General features: G+C 39.7%; 3 protein-coding genes across 3 annotated transcripts; 1 reads left to right on the top strand and 2 right to left on the bottom strand.

The window, feature by feature from the left end:
• Positions 1-3,578: 3,578 nt before the first annotated feature.
• Positions 3,579-5,631, top strand: cldn5a (claudin 5a). Its single transcript, XM_079582617.1, has one exon. The coding sequence runs from the start codon at positions 3,886-3,888 to the stop codon at positions 4,534-4,536; it is 651 nt and encodes a 216-aa protein (XP_079438743.1). The 5' UTR covers positions 3,579-3,885; the 3' UTR covers positions 4,537-5,631.
• Positions 5,632-9,932: 4,301 nt separating this feature from the next.
• On the bottom strand, positions 9,933-15,784 carry cdc45 (CDC45 cell division cycle 45 homolog). Its single transcript, XM_079576038.1, has 18 exons — positions 15,658-15,784; positions 15,502-15,561; positions 15,297-15,389; positions 14,996-15,133; positions 14,771-14,923; positions 13,220-13,278; positions 13,075-13,123; positions 12,902-12,963; positions 12,242-12,292; positions 12,049-12,168; positions 11,814-11,945; positions 11,636-11,734; positions 11,405-11,566; positions 11,185-11,323; positions 11,017-11,100; positions 10,823-10,941; positions 10,676-10,752; positions 9,933-10,042 (listed from the first exon to the last, which is right to left on the bottom strand). Exons 1-18 carry the CDS (start codon positions 15,706-15,708, stop codon positions 9,978-9,980), a joined length of 1,713 nt encoding a protein of 570 aa, XP_079432164.1. The 5' UTR covers positions 15,709-15,784; the 3' UTR covers positions 9,933-9,977.
• Positions 15,785-17,224: 1,440 nt separating this feature from the next.
• Positions 17,225-20,430, bottom strand: plpp5 (phospholipid phosphatase 5). Its single transcript, XM_079566027.1, has 8 exons — positions 20,300-20,430; positions 19,416-19,527; positions 19,232-19,340; positions 18,637-18,727; positions 18,490-18,553; positions 18,283-18,407; positions 17,548-17,718; positions 17,225-17,476 (listed from the first exon to the last, which is right to left on the bottom strand). Exons 2-8 carry the CDS (start codon positions 19,484-19,486, stop codon positions 17,307-17,309), a joined length of 801 nt encoding a protein of 266 aa, XP_079422153.1. The 5' UTR covers positions 19,487-19,527; positions 20,300-20,430; the 3' UTR covers positions 17,225-17,306.
• Positions 20,431-22,014: the final 1,584 nt, after the last annotated feature.

Here is a 22,014-nt window from a genome sequence, read left to right as displayed (position 1 = left end):
GGAGGTGGCGTGTGATAAGCATTCGGAAGAGCCGGGCGACGAGTGCAGCCCAGTGGAGATGCACATTATGTAACATTAGTTGAGGATCCCAGGCAGCATGGGAATGGGAACCTCATTTAACCTTCTGCCACACATTTACACACATATTCGACAATAGTAATGTGTAAATCTGCAGGATCTCTGAATGTACTGTACATGAAAGTGGGCAAAGATGGTGACCGATGACAGGCTGGTTTCATCAAGAGCACTGAGAACAATGGCTGTTTATCCCAGCAGTTCCTGAAACTTTCCCTCCAACTGGCAGCTGAGGTAGAGGAGCAAAAAGGACCACGTGCCTCACCCCTGTTCCCAATCAGCACCAACTACAGCCACTGAGCTGGAAAAACGATGGAGCCATTAAAGGCAGAGGTCAAAACGTTGTGAACTGGGTCGGAGCAAATACTTTTACACTTCAATATGTAACGTTTTTTAGGGGAGGGAGGTAATCTTTTAAATCATGGTTTTCAAATAATCTGTGGCTATTTTCTTTGGCGGCTGCAGCAAAACATCTGCTTCCTGATATGCAGTGATTTGTTCAGGTTGGGTTAGGGCTGGACAATTTGGAAAAAAAATAATCATCCTTATATTGAACGATCTTGATTTTCGATTTATTCTTTTTATTATTATTTCATACAAAAAATAAATACATGTTGCTGATTTATGAACTTAGACAGAAAAACAAAAGCTTTCCCCCAGTATCATTTAACACATCCAAATCTCCCATTGTCTCAAACCAAACACCAAAATTAGGTGCTGTTTCTGCCAAAGAAATGTCTGCAAACCTGACGATTATAAAGTCCCACGACAATTATTGACCAAAGTAAAGATTATGATTTTGATTAAACTTCAATTCATTGTCCAGCCCTAGTATTGCGGCTTCCAACAAACCTTTTAGCCACGGAGAGGATATGAGGCTGGGTCCTATGATAATGGAATGGGTGCGGTGCGGTCAACAAAAATTGTGGCTACCCAGACCAGACCCCTCTCATCCGGACACCAGGTGAGTGCGCATTTTTACACACTCATACTTCCGCGTGCACGCGCCCATGCCCACGTGAGTACCCCGCCTCAGAAGCCCACACACACAAGCACACAAGCACACCGTGCACACACTCAGTCACTGATGATATATATTTAATGTATGTCAGCTTGGATTAAGCTTGTGCAGCTGTTCAGCAAGAAGGTCCTGGGTCCGATCCCCGGACAGGGCCTCTCTGTGTGGGGTTTGCATATTCTCCTCGTGTCTCCGTATAGGTTTCCTCCGGGTTCTCTGATTTCCCCTACCACTAAAAACATGTACAATAGACCAGGATGAGTGAGAGTGTGTGTGAGTGGGGAACCACAGATAGAAATTAGCCCAAGTTCCATATGTGTTCAAACATGCACTGTCCCGACCAAATAAACGTACAGCCTGGCCGGCTATTGGCTAAATGCTTTGTATGAAAACGTGATCGTATCATGAGACATACAATAGAGGTGAAAAATGAGCATCATCAAAGGTTAAGCCACTCCCATATGGAAATTGGTGTGTTTGAAGCCACCAGCCTAGAGCAGAGGTCGAACATGCTGCCAAATCATAATGGTGAACTGGTTTGGTTCGGATTAAGTAATATCTAATTGAGCAACATAGAGGTTGATAATGTGTTTGTCTCTTTCTGTAAGGAGTGAGCATCAACCCTAGAATAAAAGGCATACAGTACTCTCTAATATTCAGAATGATGATGTTTTAATAACCAGAGGAGCTTAGTCCCTTACAGGTCAGGTACAAAGCTATCAATAACACAAGCATGTGGGGGGCTGGATTTAGAGAAAAAGCCACTTTAATTAATTAAAGTTTGGCATGAATGTATAGTTGATTTATTACCTGGAAATAAGACATACAAGCGATGATGAAAATGGGGAGCTCAGGACAAAAAAATGTATTGGAATATTAAGACTAAGACTAAATAAAGTGTGAGCCGAATAAAGACTCCACAACTACAAGAACTGTACAGCATCAACAAACTGTACAGGAGTACAGGATCAGCGGCAAGACCACATAAGTGTAAAATAGGAATAAGATACTTTTGGTTCAGTGATGAAATACATAATCAATAGGCTAAACTAGGACCAAAGTTGTATGTTTATAACAACCCAAAAACCACAAAAGGTCCATTGTCAGCATCTATTGAATAGCCACACTGCACAGGGTCAAAAGGTCACAATATATGATTCTCAAATTATTTCTGTAAACATCTTGTATTGTGCACTCACTCATCAAAGAAGGATGAATGAAAGTGTTCACGGAACAAACGAGCAATTAAAGATGAATTATAATTTGTTCAATAGAATCTATGGACCACTAGATCACCGAACCACCACAAAGTGCTATTGTTTCCCTCTTATTGTCGGACTGTCAAACATAAAATTTACTTTTGCCATAGACCTTCAGAATTACAGATGAAGAGATTATTAGCTGCGACCAAACAATGAAAAGTTAGTTTGTAGGCAAAAAAAAACTGTTTTTTTTGTTAATGCAATCTCCCCACACCAGAGTTTATCCCAACAATATTTGACCTAATTTACAGTTTGAGCACTATGCTAAGCAGCAGTGGCCAAGGATATGTAAAAATACAAGCATGATTGTAGCCTATTAAAAAAAGCAACAACAAAAGAAAATGTTACGGTCAGTTTGGAGTATGTTAGGGCCACACACCACACCCAGTTCGTGGTAGTCTGTCTTTACGCATGTTAACTAATGTATTTGGAGTTTTTAGGTGAGTATATCAACATAGACCCGTCTTTGAGGTTATGTCAGTTGTACACTATATGTGATAGGCGGGTACAGTTTCATTCTATTTTATGGTCCTACAGCAGCAACAGTTGTCATCGCGCTTGGTGTCAAATTGCCAGACTAGTTTGTCGGGACATGGTTAACAATAATGCCGTCTTTCCTTATTTCAACAACTTTCTATGACACATTGTAAAACGTACGAGAAGCTGTGTCCATTGATCTTACCTGCGTGTAACTTTGAAACTATTCACTCACAGTAGTTGCCACTCTCCCTCAAGCCGCTGTCCCAGCCCAGAAAGGAAACCCGGAAATGATCCCCGAGAGAGCGCCCTCCTCTGGCTATGGTCTTATACGACAGACGCCAATGCGCCATTATGTTCCCACCAACCGGACTGGACATGCCTTATCCAACATGGCTGGTGAGCATTCAAGTTATTTCACAAATAGTCTCCTTGACTGTCCTGAACTTGACTCAACACAATGTTCAGGATTTGTTGCCTCATTTAAGATCATGTCTGTATCTTGCGCGCCTGAAAGAGCTCTAGCCTATATGCCTTCATTCTGGCACCTGCTCTGGCAGCGCGCAAATTACGCACGAACAGGCCAAGCCTCAACAAGCTGTAAAATTGACCAGTAGGCCACAAGTTGTTGTATCAAACCCCGGCACGTCTTCAAGACCCCTCCCAGACACCCCACTGTCTATTCGTTGTATATAACTGTTCAAACGCACAAAGGTTTCTGGACCGCTTTGTTCAGTCGCACAACTTCCCCGCGCTCTCATTGGTCTCCCAAGGATGCGGTCGCAGCTGATTGGACAAAAGTTTTCCTGCGCTCCAAACACCCCCACCTCCCCCACATTCGTGGTCCGATGTTACTGTGCGGTTCCAGTTGTTTTCACATCACTTCACTAACAAAGCGAGTGGAGCGGCTGCGATTCTCTTTGCCCCCGAAGACCGAGTCATGTGCAAGTAACAAGACGCCTTTAGGCCAGAATAAAGCGAAAACAATCTCAAACACCTTTTGCTTGCCGTGTTTCAGAGCGTGTTTTTCATATTCACCTTCAAAGAATCACCATGGTGTCGGCCGGTCTGGAGATTCTGGGACTGTCGCTGTGCGTCGTCGGCTCGCTGCTCGTGATGGTCGCCTGTGGGCTCCCCATGTGGAAAGTAACGGCTTTCATAGAGGCCAACATCGTGGTCGCGCAAACCATCTGGGACGGCCTGTGGATGTCTTGCGTGGTACAGAGCACGGGGCAGATGCAGTGCAAGGTGCACGACTCTATCCTCGCTCTGAGCCATGACCTGCAGGCAGCTCGAGCCCTCACCATCATCTCTGCTGTGATGGGAGTCCTGGCGCTGATGGTGGTTATCGCGGGCGCTCAATGCACCAACTGCATCCGCACAGAGTACGTCAAAGCCCGGGTGGTGAACGCCGGTGGAGTCCTTTATATCATCAGCGGCCTGTTTGTGTTGGTTCCTCTCTGCTGGATGGCCAATAACATCATCTCGGACTTCTACAACCCGCAGGTGCCCGCGTCTAAAAAGAGAGAGATTGGCGCAGCGCTTTATATCGGATGGGCTGCCACTGCTCTGCTACTCAGCGGTGGTACACTGCTCTGCTGCTCGTGTCCTTCCAGTGGTAACTCGGGATATTCAGTCAAATATGCACCGACCAAAACCAGAACCTCTCAGAACGGAGAATATGACAAGAGGAATTACGTGTAGCCGTGCGCCCTGTGTGCGTAATGATCGCAGACGGAGCTTCCTAAAAACTTTGTTTAATATACCAGACTCTATTTTTGCACCTGCAGGGTTTCTCTGGACTTCTGAATCATTGGAAGCGCCTCATCTGTTTTGACCACTTATTCTGGACTAATCTTTTTGTACTGAAAATTTAAGAAAGACTTTGTGAAGAGTTGACTTGTTACAAAAAGAGTATCTTTTAGGTACTTTTTGCGTTCCAAAATCTTTGAGTTTGAATTGTTTACGTTTCTGTGTTCATCTTTCATTGGATTTGTCTGGCTACACGCGTTTCTTTTTGTTTTTGTTTGCCTGTTTTGCGTTGTCAGCACAATGTCGTGCAGTAGCAAGTGCACTTCCACAAGTGGGCTTCTCCGACGATTTTGTGGATGCCAACAATAGACGATGAAGGAAATGCGCACGCGTAAAACCCAATTGTTTATTTGTACCAAGTTAGTTAAACATTGTAAGCGCTTGAAGGCCCTTTAAAACAGTGGTCGTATTTTGCTTAAGCCTGCATTGTGACTGCATTGGGCACCTGGAATATGATACTGATGGTTACTTAATGATGGTTACTTTACTCACGAAAACTTCAAAATAAACAGTGTTTAATGTTTATGTATCATCATGTTTGCTTATTCACTTGTATGAGATGCAATATTGTTTTGTTCATTAAAATTAAACCGAGTATATTGATAAAACGCATGGTAATACTGTATTATTATGTATTATTTGGATCAAGAGAATGACATGAAGGACTTCAGTATCTTGCTTGGCTGTGCGTAATGCATAGCTCCCACTATGAATTCACAAACCCCCACGGTAAGAGAAAGTATTTTGGTTTGCCACAGAAATCCAGATGACAATGCCCTTTTCTGAAAGAGTGGGGCTCTGCTGTTCAGTTCACAATATAGTGCCCCCCACCCCTTTCAAAGTGCTCCCACCCGCCGCCGTCATACTCCGAGAATAGCGTCCAATTTAGAGCAATGCAGAAAGTTCCCGCAAGTCAACTGTATTTACTCGTTAGCCACACACAAAAAGTCTTCTTGTGTATCAGAATGTGGCTTATGATAGGCCACACTGCAGGCCTAATATTTTCCATAGCATCCGTGAATGCTTCAAGGCCTGTAAAATCTTTCAGTAAATAATAATTTGTAGAGCAACTAGCTTATAACTGGATTTCAAAAGAGTATTCATACTTGTTTTGTTGAATCTTAGCAGCCACTTCTATATACACATGAGTGCAATACAACTTGAACTTATTGTACTGAAATCAATTATTTAGAAATAGTACATTATCCTAAACCTTTGCTATTTCACAATTCATACATTTTGTTAACTGCCCATACAATCCGATACAATAGAAATGTCTTCATTTTTAGTAGCAATATGCTATAAACATTTTTATGCAAACTGATGGGATAGCCACTTTTCACTGTAAATAATAAACACATTGAGGGCATGTATCAATAACTTGTAGCAGAAGTGATTGATTTTATTGATTTTTTATTTTATTTTCAAAATGGGGCTCATTAGTCTGATTCTGATTCCAGTAATCTGGTGATTTCTCAGCAGCCCTTGTATGATTGTTTGTGAACAAAGGGCCGCGCTGAGGTCCGGCCTGGTCTGCTTCAGAGGGATGTTTTTGTCTTTTTGTTAGTTCCACTCCTTTAGTCTCCACGCACAGTGACGAAGTGCCTGTGTGGGGGTGTGTGCAGAGTTGGGGGTGCACCTTAAAAAGACCCACATTCCCCCAAGAGGAGAGACAAATAGGGCCAACAACGTCACTCAATGGGCCCTCACCATGGTAACCAGTTCAAACCTGCAGTTGCCTGGTGACAGGAGCCTATAATGTGGTGGTATGGATGGAGTAATAAAAGGCCTGGACTGCAGACATTCCAGCTGGACACACACAGCAGTCTGGAGCATGCGGCGGGGATTTATTGCATGGAGTGCGTGATGGTCAGTGTAAAAGTGCTGTCACAGCAGAATATTTGTATCTCTGTTATTATCAATACATGTTTGAACACATGGCCTTGCTAAAGTCAATCACAAAGAAATGGATCAACTTTTTTTCTAAAGTCATATGCAGGAATGTTCGTTCCCTGATTATGTCACTGAAGAGAATCAGAGACAAAGCACATAGCTCCGGGATCACAGTCTGACCTTTGAACTTGACCTGTACAATGTGAATGTCATTTCCCTCCACTTTCGCCCAGTCACTAAAGCAAGCGAAGGGAGACATTGCTCATGACATGAACTTTGAACTCTGCTCCCAACTCTGGGGAGTCTGGGGTCATTTTCTTGAACTGATCAATGATGTCATCACTCCACAATTTATGCTATTTATGATGTTTTCACTATCCACTTTTTACTGTACTGTTGCCGTTTAATGGCTGAAGATGTTTGCGTCATGGAATGATCTTTATCTTTTACATTTAATTGAGAATCAAAATGTAGCTACTGTATTTTATATGAAGAACCTTGAGTATTGAAGCAATATCTTATTGAGTGACTCAGCCAGCAGGTGCAGCCTCAGCTGAACACAGCCTACACACAGTGAAAGCCAAGAGTCAGCAGGTGGCTAAACAGGGAGCACAAATGTGTCTTTGTGTTCACACTTTAAGACCTCATAAGTCGTTTGTCTCAAACAAAGCAAGAGTCAACAAGGTTAGAGAGGGAGCTCAGAAAAACACCTTGCTCTTTCTCTTGCATGTCACAAAACTGCTCATGAGTCACAGGTTTAACACAGGCGGGCTTCCTGTGCAGCGGACAGTGGGACGGGAAACAGGAAGGAACACTGAGGGTGTGGAGAGGAGGAGCGGCCTCAGCCCACTTTGTAGTGTATTCACCACAACACAACTCAAAACTTTGCATCTAATACTTCCAGGTCAATATATATTAAACAATTAAAAATATAGTATACTGAATGTGTTTTTTCTTTATTTGTAATTTGTAAAATTACATCATCATTATTAATTATCATCATAATCATGTCTAATACTAATTTGATAAGTAAAATGAAGAAGGTGAAAGTGAACATAACCTCACATAACCTGATAATCTTCACCCAAATATTCAATCACATTTCTAATATGACACAATATTTAGATATCAGGTCATAATATCTACAATCAAACAGTACTTGTACACTTGCAGGTGAAATGTTTTCCTAACACCGAGACAAATATGGTGCTTCTGGATGATTTTATCTTGGAAATATGAGGATGATTTGAGAAGTATTTTGCCTCCCTGTGCCTGTATGAGTGAGATCATTGCGGTACTGTTATTGCCAATTACCAGAGATAAAGAATAAGAAGTCGCCCCCATATTTAAAGAAGGCTGGATTGATCAAAGTGGTGAGTGACAACCCACTGCTGAGAAGAAGATGACGCCTGGCAGCTCGAGGAATGTCTGGGGCGGGATGGGAGACATTTCTGATTTGGCATGGTTGGCAAATGTTTGTTATGTGCGTTCAAAAACAACTCCAGCATTTTTCTTATCACGACATGGGTGACGTTTAAGTTTATTTTTCCTGTTCTGTTAGATATGTTTTATGGGCCTACATTGAATATTTTGTCCAATGCTTTGAGAGGGCATTTCTGCACAGCGGTAAAGTCACAGAGCATGAGAACTTGCATGACTGAGCCACCTACCACAGAGAATGAGAGAAGAGACATTTTTACTCTGAAGTGAATGCACACTGTAAGCCAACATAATGCAGCGCACTCACACTGGGCTTAGATTAAGACCACTAAACGGGCACTTAGGGAATGCAAAGCTCTTTTCAAGGCCAACAATTCAGTATTCTTCTAATTGCACATGACCAATGCTTTCCTCCCTTTGTCCAATGGAAGCACTGCTTTGTTTATTAGTACTCCTGACTTAGAGTATGTGCAGTTTGTGCTTGAGCAACCTGTACCACTGAGAACAATGTAAAAAAGAAGACCTTCTGAGAGCAACATTTTTGTTGGAAAACTATTTTTGCCTTTGGGAATTATTCAAAAGTCCGTAAGAACTTCTACCCAATTTCCAGACTGTTTGATACATATACAGGCTTCGAGGGTTTTTTTCCATTTCTGAACTATAATCAACATTAACAACATCAAGTATCATTGAATGTTTGTACAGTATGCTGGCTGGTTTATGCCAAAGCAGATATGCAAGTGGAAGGGGTTATTTAAGGTTTTGATAAGACAAATGTCAGCAGTCAGTCTGCACAAGAATTCCTCAAACGCAACTGCACTGTAGGCAATTTCTTTTCATTAAACCAAAACAATCTCATGACACTCAGTCTCCTGGAGGCCGGGCTCTGAGGAGCACATATCAAACAACCCGTCTCTGACACGTTTCCCCGTGTGTGTGTTTTACACACTACATTCCTGGGACTCAGAGTGGCGGAAAGGCCAGTGCCCCACATCGCCAGAGGTGCCAGAGGGGGATGGAGAGCGCAGTGATTGATGGAAGACAAGACGCTGATCGGCTGGACTGGTGCACTAGCGCTGCATGTCAGGCCATCACAATATTTTCACTTTGATCACAATAAGAATAAAAGGTTATGTATTTTAAAACACAATAGTAGTGTGTCCTGGCTTAACTATAGCTTGGAAAAGGATTTGAATATTACAGGGGGAAAAACATAGCCTATTGTTGCTCCTCACACAGCTGAACATTTACATTAAGGCGGTTGTTCCTAATCTTTGGACTCATAGGCTGTTTATTGCACGGTGATGCAAACGCTCTCTGCTGAGAATGAGTTTGTATTGATTTTCCCATTGTACGACCATGGCATACTTGAGTGCTATAGGCATTACGTCTTTCCTGTAACAACACCCTGTTAAGGCCATGATCCCATCCTGATGCAGGAACGATTAGAATCTTAATGAGGCCGCAGAGAGCGGTCAGACCCCACCTCTAAATTCACGCTCTGGGCCAGCATCAGGAAGTCTGGCCTACAAGCTGCAACTGGACCAAGGTCACCAGCTCCTCATTAACCTACATGTGCTTTATTCTCAGGGAAATAAGTTTGGTTTCAAGTACACAAACACCTGGAGCAACATGAAAGGAACAACAATGGATAAGCTTTGGCACAGCTCAATATTCGTGCCAACAGACAAAACGCTGCCAAGCTCCTGAATATAGGAGAAATAGATGGTTGTGTTGATCTCTGGCCCCTCTTCTACCATCACCTCAAACAAACTTTTATAATGTTAAATAATATAACACGTAACGTTTCTTTCTTATTCCTAAACAGAACCAAATCCACCAAAGATCAGTATGAGAATTAATACAAGATTTATTAAAATGTATAATACAATTCTATATAAAATGGATAAAAGACTGAATAAAATACGACCACAGTAGAAATAAAAGTCACACTGACACAAATAAAATTAAAACATTACACTGACAAATGTCTGAGCGCCTCAAGACAGAAGAGTAATAAGTGCATCCAGAAACTTACTTCTGTCCTCCATTTTCAGTTCAATTACTGCAAGAAAAAGAAAAAGAATTTCAAATATTTTTTGCTGCACAAGTGCTCCACCTAGTGATCACCAGAGGCGGGAAATACTTTTCAATTATATTTCTTAGAGTAGTTTTATAATCCGGTACTTTTACTGTATTTTTGCTGTAATATAATTGCTACTTTTTCCACTAGTAAATATTTAATGCTTAATTTTGATGATAATTGAATGTAGATCGTCTCATGCTGCTTATTCTTTAAGATGATTTAATTTTATGTATTTTCTGCCATTTTTTTCTTGGATTTTCTTTTAACTATCACGATTTCCACTTGATTTTATGTTTTGTTTCACACAATTCATGTCGTCAGTGACAATAACTCATTTACACTCAAACAGTTACTCATGTAACATTTTACTCAAGTACTTTTACTTGAGTAATTGTTTGGGTCATTACTTTTTACTTGTACTAGAGTAAAATTATTTCAACGTGACTTTACTGTTACTTGAGTAAATATTTTGGCTACTCACCTGTGGTGATCACAAATTAAAGTATCTGTAAAAGCCTTTTAATTCACTACATTTATTGACAGAGTATCTTGGGTATGAAAAAGGAACATAACACAGAAGTCAAGATGACTACTTTTGAAGTTCTCACTCACTTGAAGTGTCAAAGTGGTCATGAAGAGTTCTGGAGCTCGTGCTCTCAGCCGCTTTCTCAAACGCTCGACCAAAGAAACTGAGTGAAAAAATTAAATAAACAAAAGATTAAAACTACACTTTTTTGGTACAAGATGTATTAAACTTACTTTTTCTTATCTGAGGTTTCTGATTCTGGTGGTATTCCAACAACTATGACCGTTCCCTTCTCAGTGTCTCTTGGTGCAGCCATAATAAGAGGCAATAGTTTGCAGCGCTTATTCCTGGTCTGATACAGACAGAAAATATATAAACACAAACACATTGGCTGAAATGTATAATGCCTATGAGGTTAAATGCTCACTGAAAGGACAAAAGCCTTCAACAGGTACTTGCAGAGCAGAGTCAGTGCCAGAGGCTTTGAAAAAAGCTTTATATCAGGAGTTCCCTGTTTGAAACAAAGGATTAAATGCTTGTAGGAAGAAAGGTCAAAGTAAGTATCATAAGTATCTGCTTATTTTAATTGAAAGACCTCCGTAAGGTAGCAGTAGAGGAAAGGGCCCTGAGACAGGATGAGGTTGGTGCAGATGCAGCTGGCTACAGTTTGTTGGATGGCAATCAACTTTTTCTTAGCTTGGTCAATGCCTGAATGTAGTCTTTCAAGGTTACTCCTGTAAAAGACCAAGCGTGTACCGTTTAATACATACAAATAAAAGATAATGTGATTTTCTAAAAGTAGTTTTTCTACACACCTAGAGAGAGAATCAAGAGCTTTAATAAAGTTATCTCCGTCATTCTCATCTTTTTCTGTGCTCTCCAGCAAAGCAGTTGTCGCGTGAACCATGTCACTGGCCAAGAAACGGTTCTTAAATCCAAAGTGGACTCCAAAGGTTTGGATACGAATGTCCTTCATGCTTAGAAAGAAAACAAGGTCAATCAGAAAGTAAAAGTGTAAGTATAAACCAGGTCAACATAATAAATACCCATATTTATTGGAGGATTCTTCAATGATGTCCTTAAGGTTTTCTTTGATAGACATGTCCATGGAGTGAAACTTTTGCCTTACTTGCTTTAGAGGTAAGCTGTACATATTATGGCTGAATTAACATCAAAGAAAGATGCTTTAATATTTTAATCTGTGTTGATTGTTACATAACTCACCCCATGTCAGCAAGAAATTCCTGAAGTTTTTTCTGCCCGTTTAGAGTCCATAGTTTGAAGTTGCAGGTCGTGTAGCAGGAATTACAGATACTTTCATAGAGAGACCAATGCTGATAAAGTGTTAGGCGAAGGCTAAAATTATAGTTTAGGAAAAATGGTCTTTACCGGAACAAAAACACCACCACAATAGAACCGACCACCAATGAGAAACTGCTGAATGCTCACAAAAGGATACTCGTATTCGAATGATATTCTCATGCAGTCAATGGAGAGAGAGTTTTCCTCATCTTCATTTCTGTGATTATGACGCGACACGTGCCGTTGCAAAGTAGCAACATCTGTAATGTACTTCATGCTGAAAAAGAAGATCGTTTTGTGTTAAATTCATTAAAAAGCTCTGAGAGATAAAGTATTGGCAATTTTCTTACTGGGTGATTTTATCATGAACCCACTGATCCGTGAGACCGATGACGGACCACCTGGCACAAGGAAACAAAGAAAGATCCTTAATCTTAGAAAAATCAAATATCATGATTTAAACTCTTAACACATTAGCACATTCTGTCCAGTTTGGCTCTACCCAAATATAAAAACTTTGTGAAAAGGTGACAAAAATGCAACAAAAAGTGATGAAAATGCACACAAAAAAATGCAACAAAAAGAAATGAAAGAGCAACAAAAGTGATAACACACAAAAATGATGAAAAAGCAACAAAAAATGCAACAAAAAGAAATGAAAGAACAACAAAAGTGATAACACACAAAAATGATGAAAAAGCAACAAAAAATGCAACAAAAAAGTGACAAAAAATGCAAAACAAAGTGATGAAAAAGCAACAAAAAAAAGTGACAAAAATGCAACAAAAAACTGATGAAAAAACAAAAAAAACAAAAAAAACAACGGGTGACAAAAATGCAACAAAAAAAGTGACAAAAACTCAAAAAACTGGCAAAAATTAGATGAAAAAGAACGTAAAATAAATGTCTCCAAGGCAACAACACAAGGACAAAGATCCGTAGGCTCCAATCGAGAAACTTTAGATTTGGGTAAAGTCGAACTGGAGAAAAGGTCAATAGAAGAACCTTACCAGAGCATGTCTTTGGTGTCCTTTGTCAAAACCCAGGCCAGTTCAAAGATCATCAAGGAAGCCTGACAGAAGACAAGACGACAACCAACAATTACATTTTATGATTTAAAACATGCATGAAAAAAGCAAATCAGAAATGAGAGTAAGATATATCAGAATAACATGACACTCACTGATGTCCCATGATATTCATACTGCTCGTAATCAAACAGGATTTCTCTTCTGTAAATTACAAGAGGAAGAGATTGAACAATTGTTCTTGTTATCACTACACCGCCTCATTTTAATTTCTTATCAGTTCAATAATGTTTCCCAAACCTCCGTGCCTCCCACTCCCTCTTGGCTCGCTGTCGCTCAATTCTTCTTTCCAGCGCACCCTGAAAGAGCCGTGATCTAGTTAAATTTACTCGCCAGTAACTATTAACCTCTTAACCCCCCACCATTGTCACAAGAAAAAGACAAAAGAACGACAAAAACACAATTAACAAGTGACAAAAACGCAATGAAAAAGCAAAAAAGGGGCACAAAAGAGCAACAAAACGGTGATAAAAACGGGCCCGAAAAGGAAGAATATACACAAACACAATATAAAAAACGACTAAAAAGTGACAGAAAGCAAGGAAAAGAAGCGATGAAGAAAGCAATAAAAAATTACATAAACACGACCAAAAACAACAACAAAAGAGACGAAAACACAACAAAAACGCAATAAAAAAAAGTCACAATCAGTTTTGTAGGTCTTAGCTTTCAAATGAGGTGTATATAGGCTATAACCTTTTAAATTTGGGTAAGTGTGAACTGGAGAAAATGCACTTAGCTTAAAGGAGTTCATTTGTACCTGGCTGGTCTTCACGCGTGCCCTCAGTCACGTAAACACAGCGCAAACGGTGTTAGAATTTATCCTCACCTCCTCTCCACTATAGATACAGGCGGCATCTCTGGATTCGCCCATATATGGTCATGTTTGAAAACAGTTAAGGGGGAAAACAATTTGGAGAAAAATCTAAACTTTCTTTAATTATTCAAAAACTACTTTAACAAATGCTGAAATATGAATTTAGTTTTGTACTAAATAAAGATACAAAGACATGGGAGGAGCAAGGTAGTTCAACAGCCCAAAAATACATAAATAACGGAGAATGCACACTTGATGCTTCATGTTAGCATCGGGCTAATGCTAACGGTTAGCTAGCGCTAGCTACAACTGCTGTTTTTTCACTTCTACTGAACAATCTGCTGTGAGAAAATATCCATATAGGCCCGATTTACACTTGACTTTACTTATGTGATAAATAAGTTCATATTCCACCAGAAAATGCCTAAAAAGAGTGAAAAAAATGGTGTTTCTCTAAAGATTCTATTTTCCCCCTCGGTGAAGCCACGCCCCCTTCTATGACGAGATGCCGTCTGTATCTATAGCATCTATATAGTATAATTACACAAAATTAAGCGGATAAAAATGGGAACTATATTGTAAGGCGCAATAATACCAGGAGTAGTTCGACATCCGCGCAGTAATATCTTCACTTTACTGTGGATGTCAAACTACTCCTGGTATTATTACGCCTTGCAATAGAGTTCCCATTTTTATCCGCTTAGAAAATCCACATTGTTTAATTTTGTGTTATTATACTTTGTAGTGTAACACGTCATGTAACAATATTTAAATAGGGAAAACGTGGAAGAGCTTGGTAGCTTCTGCCTTGCCTTCCTAAATGCCAACACCGTCTGTGCTGTGTTTACTGAGGGCACAATTGAAGACCAGACAGGTACAAATGAACTCGTCTAAACTAAGGTAAGAACATATCTCAGTATGTAAAAACAGTGGCCTATTCCTTTAAAGGTAGTGATTATACTTTTTCAACGCACCTCATCATATCGTCGCCTTTTGCCTGATGGTTCTGAGCCGTCATCGCTGTCATTTCCAGAGTCATCACCTTCCTCCTCCTCATCTTCATCTCTAAAGATATCGTCATAGGAGGGCACACCAAGGTCGTCATCTTGTTTGATCAACAGTTTCACCTGAGGTAAAAACGCACACCGTAAAACTAATATGTAAAGAGCACTAGTTGGGAAAGCACTAATGATATGCACCTGACTGTCATTGTAGACATTGACCACATCTACCGGTCTGTGAGTGTCACAGATAAAAAATATGGTGTCATCATCCGGCTGGAGCATCTCGAGGAGGTCAACATTTGCCCCACAGTTGATGAGAACAAAGTAGCGGAACTAGAACACAAATAAATCAAATTAAATACTTTTTCATGGTTATTTACGACAAAACAAAGAAACAAACATATACATCAAGTCCACAACAATGAACACCAAAGGATTAAAGGCTCTGTTCAGCAGCACATAAGTAGAAACACAACTCACATAATGGGTAACGCACCTGTTCTTTGTGTTCAAGAAAAGCCGTGCCCAGATCTTGCCATCCAGTGACGGGCACCAGTGTGTACTGCACTTGATCGCAGTGAAAGAGAGCCTGGAGACAGAGAATGTGTTGACTTCTTGCACAGATCTGACAGACTGACTGAAAGCGGTGACTTCAAATATCTTCATCGTTACAACAGCTCATCTGATGTGCTTTATCTTACCTGTAATATCTTACAAGCGCAAAGAGCGTCTATGTCGGCTGCAACAAGGAGGGCCACTCTCTAGTGCAAGAAATACAAGGATATTCATATGGACCAAAAAACAGTCACAAAGCTGTTGTCAACTTTAGACACACATATCAGCATCGTGTGACTTACCTGGTTGGCCACGACTTCATAGAATTCCTTTCTAATGTCCGTGATGAACATTTTACAGAGCTGTCAATGTAAAATCAAAGATAAAATAGAATAAAGGGACTTGTGTTCGGTCTCTCTGCTGCGTTTGTTGTTTCCTTGTTGGAAATGTGGCGCCAAAGCTACACGAGCTCCAGGCCAATCACAAACCGGCCGTACCTACGTCACGAGTACGTCACGAGTACATACGTCAGCACGTACGCCCGTAACAAAGCTACAAAACAAAAAAAAGACAGAAAAAGAAAACGATATGTAAGATTTCTTTATTAAGAAAGGAATAATAGTGAAGTTTGAAACATGTAGGAACAGTTGCAGGACCAGAGGCCTGAAAACAGTCAGTAAAAAGATATGTTTAGTTTATGCATTATTTAAAGACATCGCAGTATACTTTTCAAGGTGGGTGGGCACAATAATGATCACAATATTTAATCTGCTCTATAAATCCACATTTATTTTTGTGCATCAAAAACAGTAACAAAATATTTCTGAGGTAAAGAAAGGTTGCATGCCAGTTTAGAAACCTTGTGCATTGTTTTGTCAAACTGAAGGAGAGGAACATTGTTCTGCAAAGTGAGCCATTACAAGTTAGAGAGCATACACATGCGGTTCTTCCTTTGCAACATAGTAAGAAAGAAAGGCACAATGTCTTACCTTTTTTCCCTAATACATTTATCCTGAAATTTCTGAACTTGATCTGTGTAAATTGATTACATAATATGCATGACTTATAAATTATGTATAATTTAAACATTTGCTACAAATATAAGGTATTGACAATACTGTAAAGAAGAAACATGTAGTGAGGGTGACCCGATTTTTGTCCCAAAACCAGTCATTTGTCCCAGTTTTATACAAGTTCTGTCACAGTTGTCCCAAGGAGTGGGAGTGTCACTGTTTAGCTCTGTTTGTATTGTGTCCTGGTCGACCTAATTTTAATTGCAAAGAAATGAGATTCTGTAACACCTGCACTGAAAAAAAAGAGGCAAATCATTGTGGGAAAAACAGACTGTTGTGGTGCCACCTGTGTAACTTCATGAAACAACATGCTACATTGACATAATGTGGAATTTGGAATAAGATTCATTTCACAATATCAGATCCATCTGACAATCAGAAAATGTGAGAGTCTTGAGATAAAAGACACACAAGAAGCCGGATACTTTCACTTTGTGTATCTCAGGGCTCCGGTTTTACACCCACCCCTACATTTTCTTCCACTTTATCCGGGCACAGGTCACGGAGGCAGCAGCTTGAGAGCAGAGATGCCCAGACTTCCCTATCCACGCACGTTTCCTCCAGCTGTTCTGGGGGGATCCCGAGGCGGCACCAGGCCAGCTTAGAGATACAGACCCTCCAGAGTGTCCCGGGACTTCCCGGGAGAATCCTCTTACAAGTACACAAAGTGAAAAGGATAAAAATAAAATAAAAACAAGAAAATAAGTTAAAAAAATTTATAGAACACAACTGTCATTCTATGTGTTTTGTTTTTTACTTTGAATTCCAAAGAAATGGACAAGAAAAGGAAAAAAAAATAAAAAAATAAAAGACTCCACTGCCCAGTTTTCTCAACAGAATGACATCAGAAAAAAATATACAGCATAACAGCAACAATTCTACACAGGCAGGGTGTAGCTACAGTTGGCTAACTTGCGTTCTTGTGCAGCTGGCACAGTTTCTCTATGACAAAGTGGTCTGTGGCAGTCAAGGTCCTGAAGAGCAGGGTAGTGTTGTCTGTAACACAGCCAGGCAAATGCCAGACCAAGTATAGACCCCACTAAGACATCTGTAACAAAATAACATGCATGCTTCAATGACTGCAGGGCTGAATTTTTAAAATGTTGGACGGACTCTGACCTTGCCAGTGGTGTTTGTAGTCACAGGTTCTGGACAGAGCGATTACAGTCGCCAAGAGTAAAGGGGTGAGGAAGGCACAGAGCCGCCATGATCTGCCCTGGCCTGTTGGGGTGAAGCAATGCAGTTTTCCTGCCACGTAGAAAGCGGTGAAACCCAGACCTGCAAATGCAACTACAAAACAAGTAGAGTTGATTTCAGGTGCCTTATACTGATGCAGTGTACTCATTTATAGCAACAATAATAATATATTATTATTTAAGTTTTGAGCATATTTGCCTTTGCAGGGCCGCTGCAAGCCATGTTGGTGCCACAAGCAGAAATGTTTGTGGAGAGTGGGATATAGCCTATTAAACTATTGACAACAGAAATGACAGAAACCTAAGTTTCTCTAGTCCACCCCTGCAGCTGAGTCGTGCTACAGCTCAGACGCATCTTTTCCTTCTCTCTCTTTAAACCGCCGCTGTAAGCACCGGCTCCAGGGAACACTACAGGCTGCTAATTTTCTGTCAGGGCATCTGAATCTGAACTTATGTTTGCCGATGATTGTTTTACGCCTGTTCAATTAACCTTTTTATTGAATACAAGGCATTTTTGTCAACTGCAGCAGTAAAACAGTAACGACAATGTTGTGCAATGTCATCTAATCAGAGTGGCCTCAATGCGGTGCAATTGCGTATAGCTAGCTCGGCCCTTGATCTCATCGGAAATACAGAAAAATCAAATGAATGATCTTACAAGAAGAATGTCCACTGGGGAAACTCTTTCTGCCCTCGATGATCGCATCAGGGTCTCCACTGCACTGCAGCTCCGGCTTCTCATGGCCATCTGGGAAGCAGCGGTAGAAGAAGTCTGGTCGTGGTCTAGGGCACAAACCAAAGCAGCTTTACGGTTGCTGCATGACTTGTTAATTGATGGTCAGTTTGTTCTAATTTCAGCACTTACCTGCCCACAACCAGCTTGATGACATTTGTGAAAACTCCATTTAACACCAGTGTCAAAGTAACAGCTGAAGAAGGTCGTACGAGAAAAACAAAAAATATATAAACAGATTTTAAACATTTTGTAACCAATTTGCTATTTGGCTCATACCAAGAGAGGCTTCTTTGAAATCTTTGTGCTGTGCCTTTTTCGTAAGTGTGAAAGCCATGATTACAAGAAGTGGGACAAAGCAAGCTATACCCTGAGAGAAACACAAAGACTCATTTCAGGAAGGAAACAAATATACAAGATTACAGAAGCTATATTATTATCTTAAAGGAATAGCTCACCGTTTTTCCATACTGAGATATGTTCTTACCTGAGCTTAGACAGGTTCATACATACCTGTCTGGTCTGCGTGCCCGTGGAAGAGCGTGGTAGCTTCCAACTCCCCCCCGTTAGGAGCTATAGGAATATACTGGGAGAGGCCAAATGCCAACAACATCTTTGGTCGTTTTGCATGACTGAGGGCACGCACAAAGACCAGACAGGTACGCATCAACTCGTCTAAGCTCAGGTAAGAACATATCTCAGTATGGAAAAACGGTGAACTATTCCTTTAAGTCACCTATAAATCATTTTATGAATCTATATATTTTATAACATTTTTAGAATGAGGTAACTTTAGCAGCAATTAGCCAAGACTCAACTAAGCATTAAAGTAAACCAGGTTAACGGACAAGTACATTAAATTAAGATGACATACAAACATAAGAGAGGTGGGGACATGGTCTGCCTCAACATGATGGTACTTATAGAGCCACATCTCTTCTGCCTGAATCTGCCGTGTAAAAGGAGGAAGGTGCTCTGTCACGCTGAGGACACAATACAAACAGATCATTGAACAAACTCAAAGTATTGACACGTCGAGGAGTTAAGGATGAACTCACATAAATATCAGCAGCAGTCCGATTCGGACTGAGACCTCAAGGAGGAAACCGTCAACCCGCCTTCTCTTCATGTTGGTGTGTGTTTTGGTCTTCAATCATCAGCACACATTATCTGCACCATGAGACAGAACTTTGGTTTCTATTTTGTTGAGCATGTTTGATAAACAATTACTGAAAGGTGACAGCTAAATGAATTAAATTAAACTTACAAACAAAATAAAAGAATATAGAACCATTGATGTTCTTTACCCACAGTAAACCTTTTTGGTGACCACCTGCATCACCAGCTATTTAGGCCCATGTCCTCCTGTCCCACCTATTTACATAATGTCTGACTTTTACAATGTTGTCAACTTATTGTGTGAAAATAGGTTATTACAAAGAGAATTATAAAATAGCCATAATCTATAAAGCCATACAATACAATGGGATGTCCTATTTGTTCTACTTAGTTTTAAGTTTTAGGTCACACAAATTTCTAGACAAAAAAAGTGGTAAAAGAAAAGAGTTGTTTCTACATTTTAAATGTCTAAAGGCCATCCCTTCATGAATGACCGCACACTCGTCCCGTCAGATCCATGGCCTACTGCACCTTGAACGGTTGACAGGTTATTCCTGTTTGCACTACAGCTCCCTGACTATAGTTCACCTGACTCAAACCTAAGCCATTTACATTCACTGTACGCTATTCCACAGTGAGTGTCATTATATTGAAAGCAAAATAAACAGCATATGGCTGCGATATATCTAGAAAACGAGAGTGTTTACAGGTAGCCAAATTAACTCAGAAGAAGGGAGCTTGCATGCTAGCAAAACATCTGTAAACACCAGACATCTGGCAAATTTCCGCATTGTAAACCAATCGTTATTATACAACGAGTTACCTTTAAGCTGCAGTTTGCTTTCCTCAACATATTAGTATCTCCTCAATAACAATCCGGCTGTAGGTGCTTCCCTCTTGGAGGAAGAGTCACCTCAATGTGGAGATGATGCCGGGGATGGGCACAAAGACAAGTCAAGCTAAAGTGACCACTTCCGGAACGGCTCTTTCAAAATAAGAGGCTTCTCTTTATATTCAGTTAATGCACCACGATCTCCAATAAAATCATGGGTATTTGTGCCAGAGAGGAGGTTGACCTACATGCTTGTTAAATTGATGGGCATGTATTTTCCCGTGAAAGAAGAAGTCTCTTGATACATCCACAGTTAAATACAGTTTACACATTAGTGCTAGATTATTTCTAACTTTACAAATGACTGCAACAACTGCCACGTCAAATTAACGAGCGCCTCCTATTGGTTAAGGCGTTCAATTAGGACATGCAGGTTAAATTAGAACATCGTGCAAAGTTCATTTATTTCTGTAATTCAACTTATAATGTGAAACTAATATATGATATAGACCCATTACAATATATATATACATATGCAAAGTGTCATATGTCAAGCCTTTATTTGTTATTTTGTGTCCAGTAACGGTTTCTGGAGTGATATTAGAGATTTTTCTATCTCTTAAAATCTTGAACATCCCCAATTTTAAATGTGAATATATTAAAAAAACATTTTTTTGAAGGTTTAGAAAATTCTGTGTCCGATATTGTTAATATTGTTTTTCTTCTTGCAAAATACCACATCCATTTGTTGTAAATGGAGAAACACTCACCCTTGTTTCAATCACTTTATGGATTAATTCAAATTGTATTTTTCTTCGTTAAGGCTTATCAAGTCCAGCTTTACTAAATAAAAAGATATGTCCAAATACCTTTTATTTTCAAATTGACACTGATACTCCAATGTTTTTTATTTTTATTTTGTGTCTTTAAGGCCCTATAACTGATTTTTTTTTCATTTGAAGCAATGAAAGAGGAAACCACTAAATTATAATGTTGCTTGTGGTACAAACTCATTCCTAACTTTCCAAACATATTTGTAGCATCCCAGGTCTTCACAGGGACATGTTTATAGACACATTTCACAACTTGCAGGGTCACTTTTCAGGGTAAATCTTTACAAAAATGCTACAAAACTAGCCTGCAAGTTCATTAAATGGATACAAATGCTTTATAATTAGATCTACAGTGTTATCCCCACAAAAGTCTGAGTTAAAGGAGGACAAAACAAATTTCATTCCATGAGTGTTTACCTTGTATTTTTCTCATATTTTGTACCTCGACGAGATGTTGTATTTTGAAATTTTTTTTATTTTATTTTTTTAAAGCCCTTATTTGTTAAACTTTGATTATTATGGCTTACAATCTAATAATATACATATAGTACATATAATGCACAAAATATTCACATTTTATGGGTTTCTTTTCAAGCTGAGCCACAATAATCAAATTTATAACAAATAAAGGCTATACATAACTCACTTTGTATATGAGTCTATCGTATATTAGTTTCACAGTTTAAGTTGAATTACAGAAATGTTATGTTATTCCTTTAAGTGTGAACAATAAGCAAAAACGTTTTGTTTTTTTATACCCCAAGTCATTGTTCAGCCACCAGTCTCCTTCATTGATACATGAAAAAAAATTAGATGGTTGAAAACTGAATGTTATTTTTTCTGTTCTCCTTTATCAATCCTAAACCCTTATAA

The sequence above is a fragment of the Gobius niger genome, assembly GCF_951799975.1.
Source record: "Gobius niger genome assembly, chromosome: 1".
Taxonomy (NCBI): Eukaryota; Metazoa; Chordata; class Actinopteri; order Gobiiformes; family Gobiidae; genus Gobius; species Gobius niger.
Note: the sequence above shows the minus strand (reverse complement) of the source record. Positions and strands in the feature narration are given on the sequence as shown.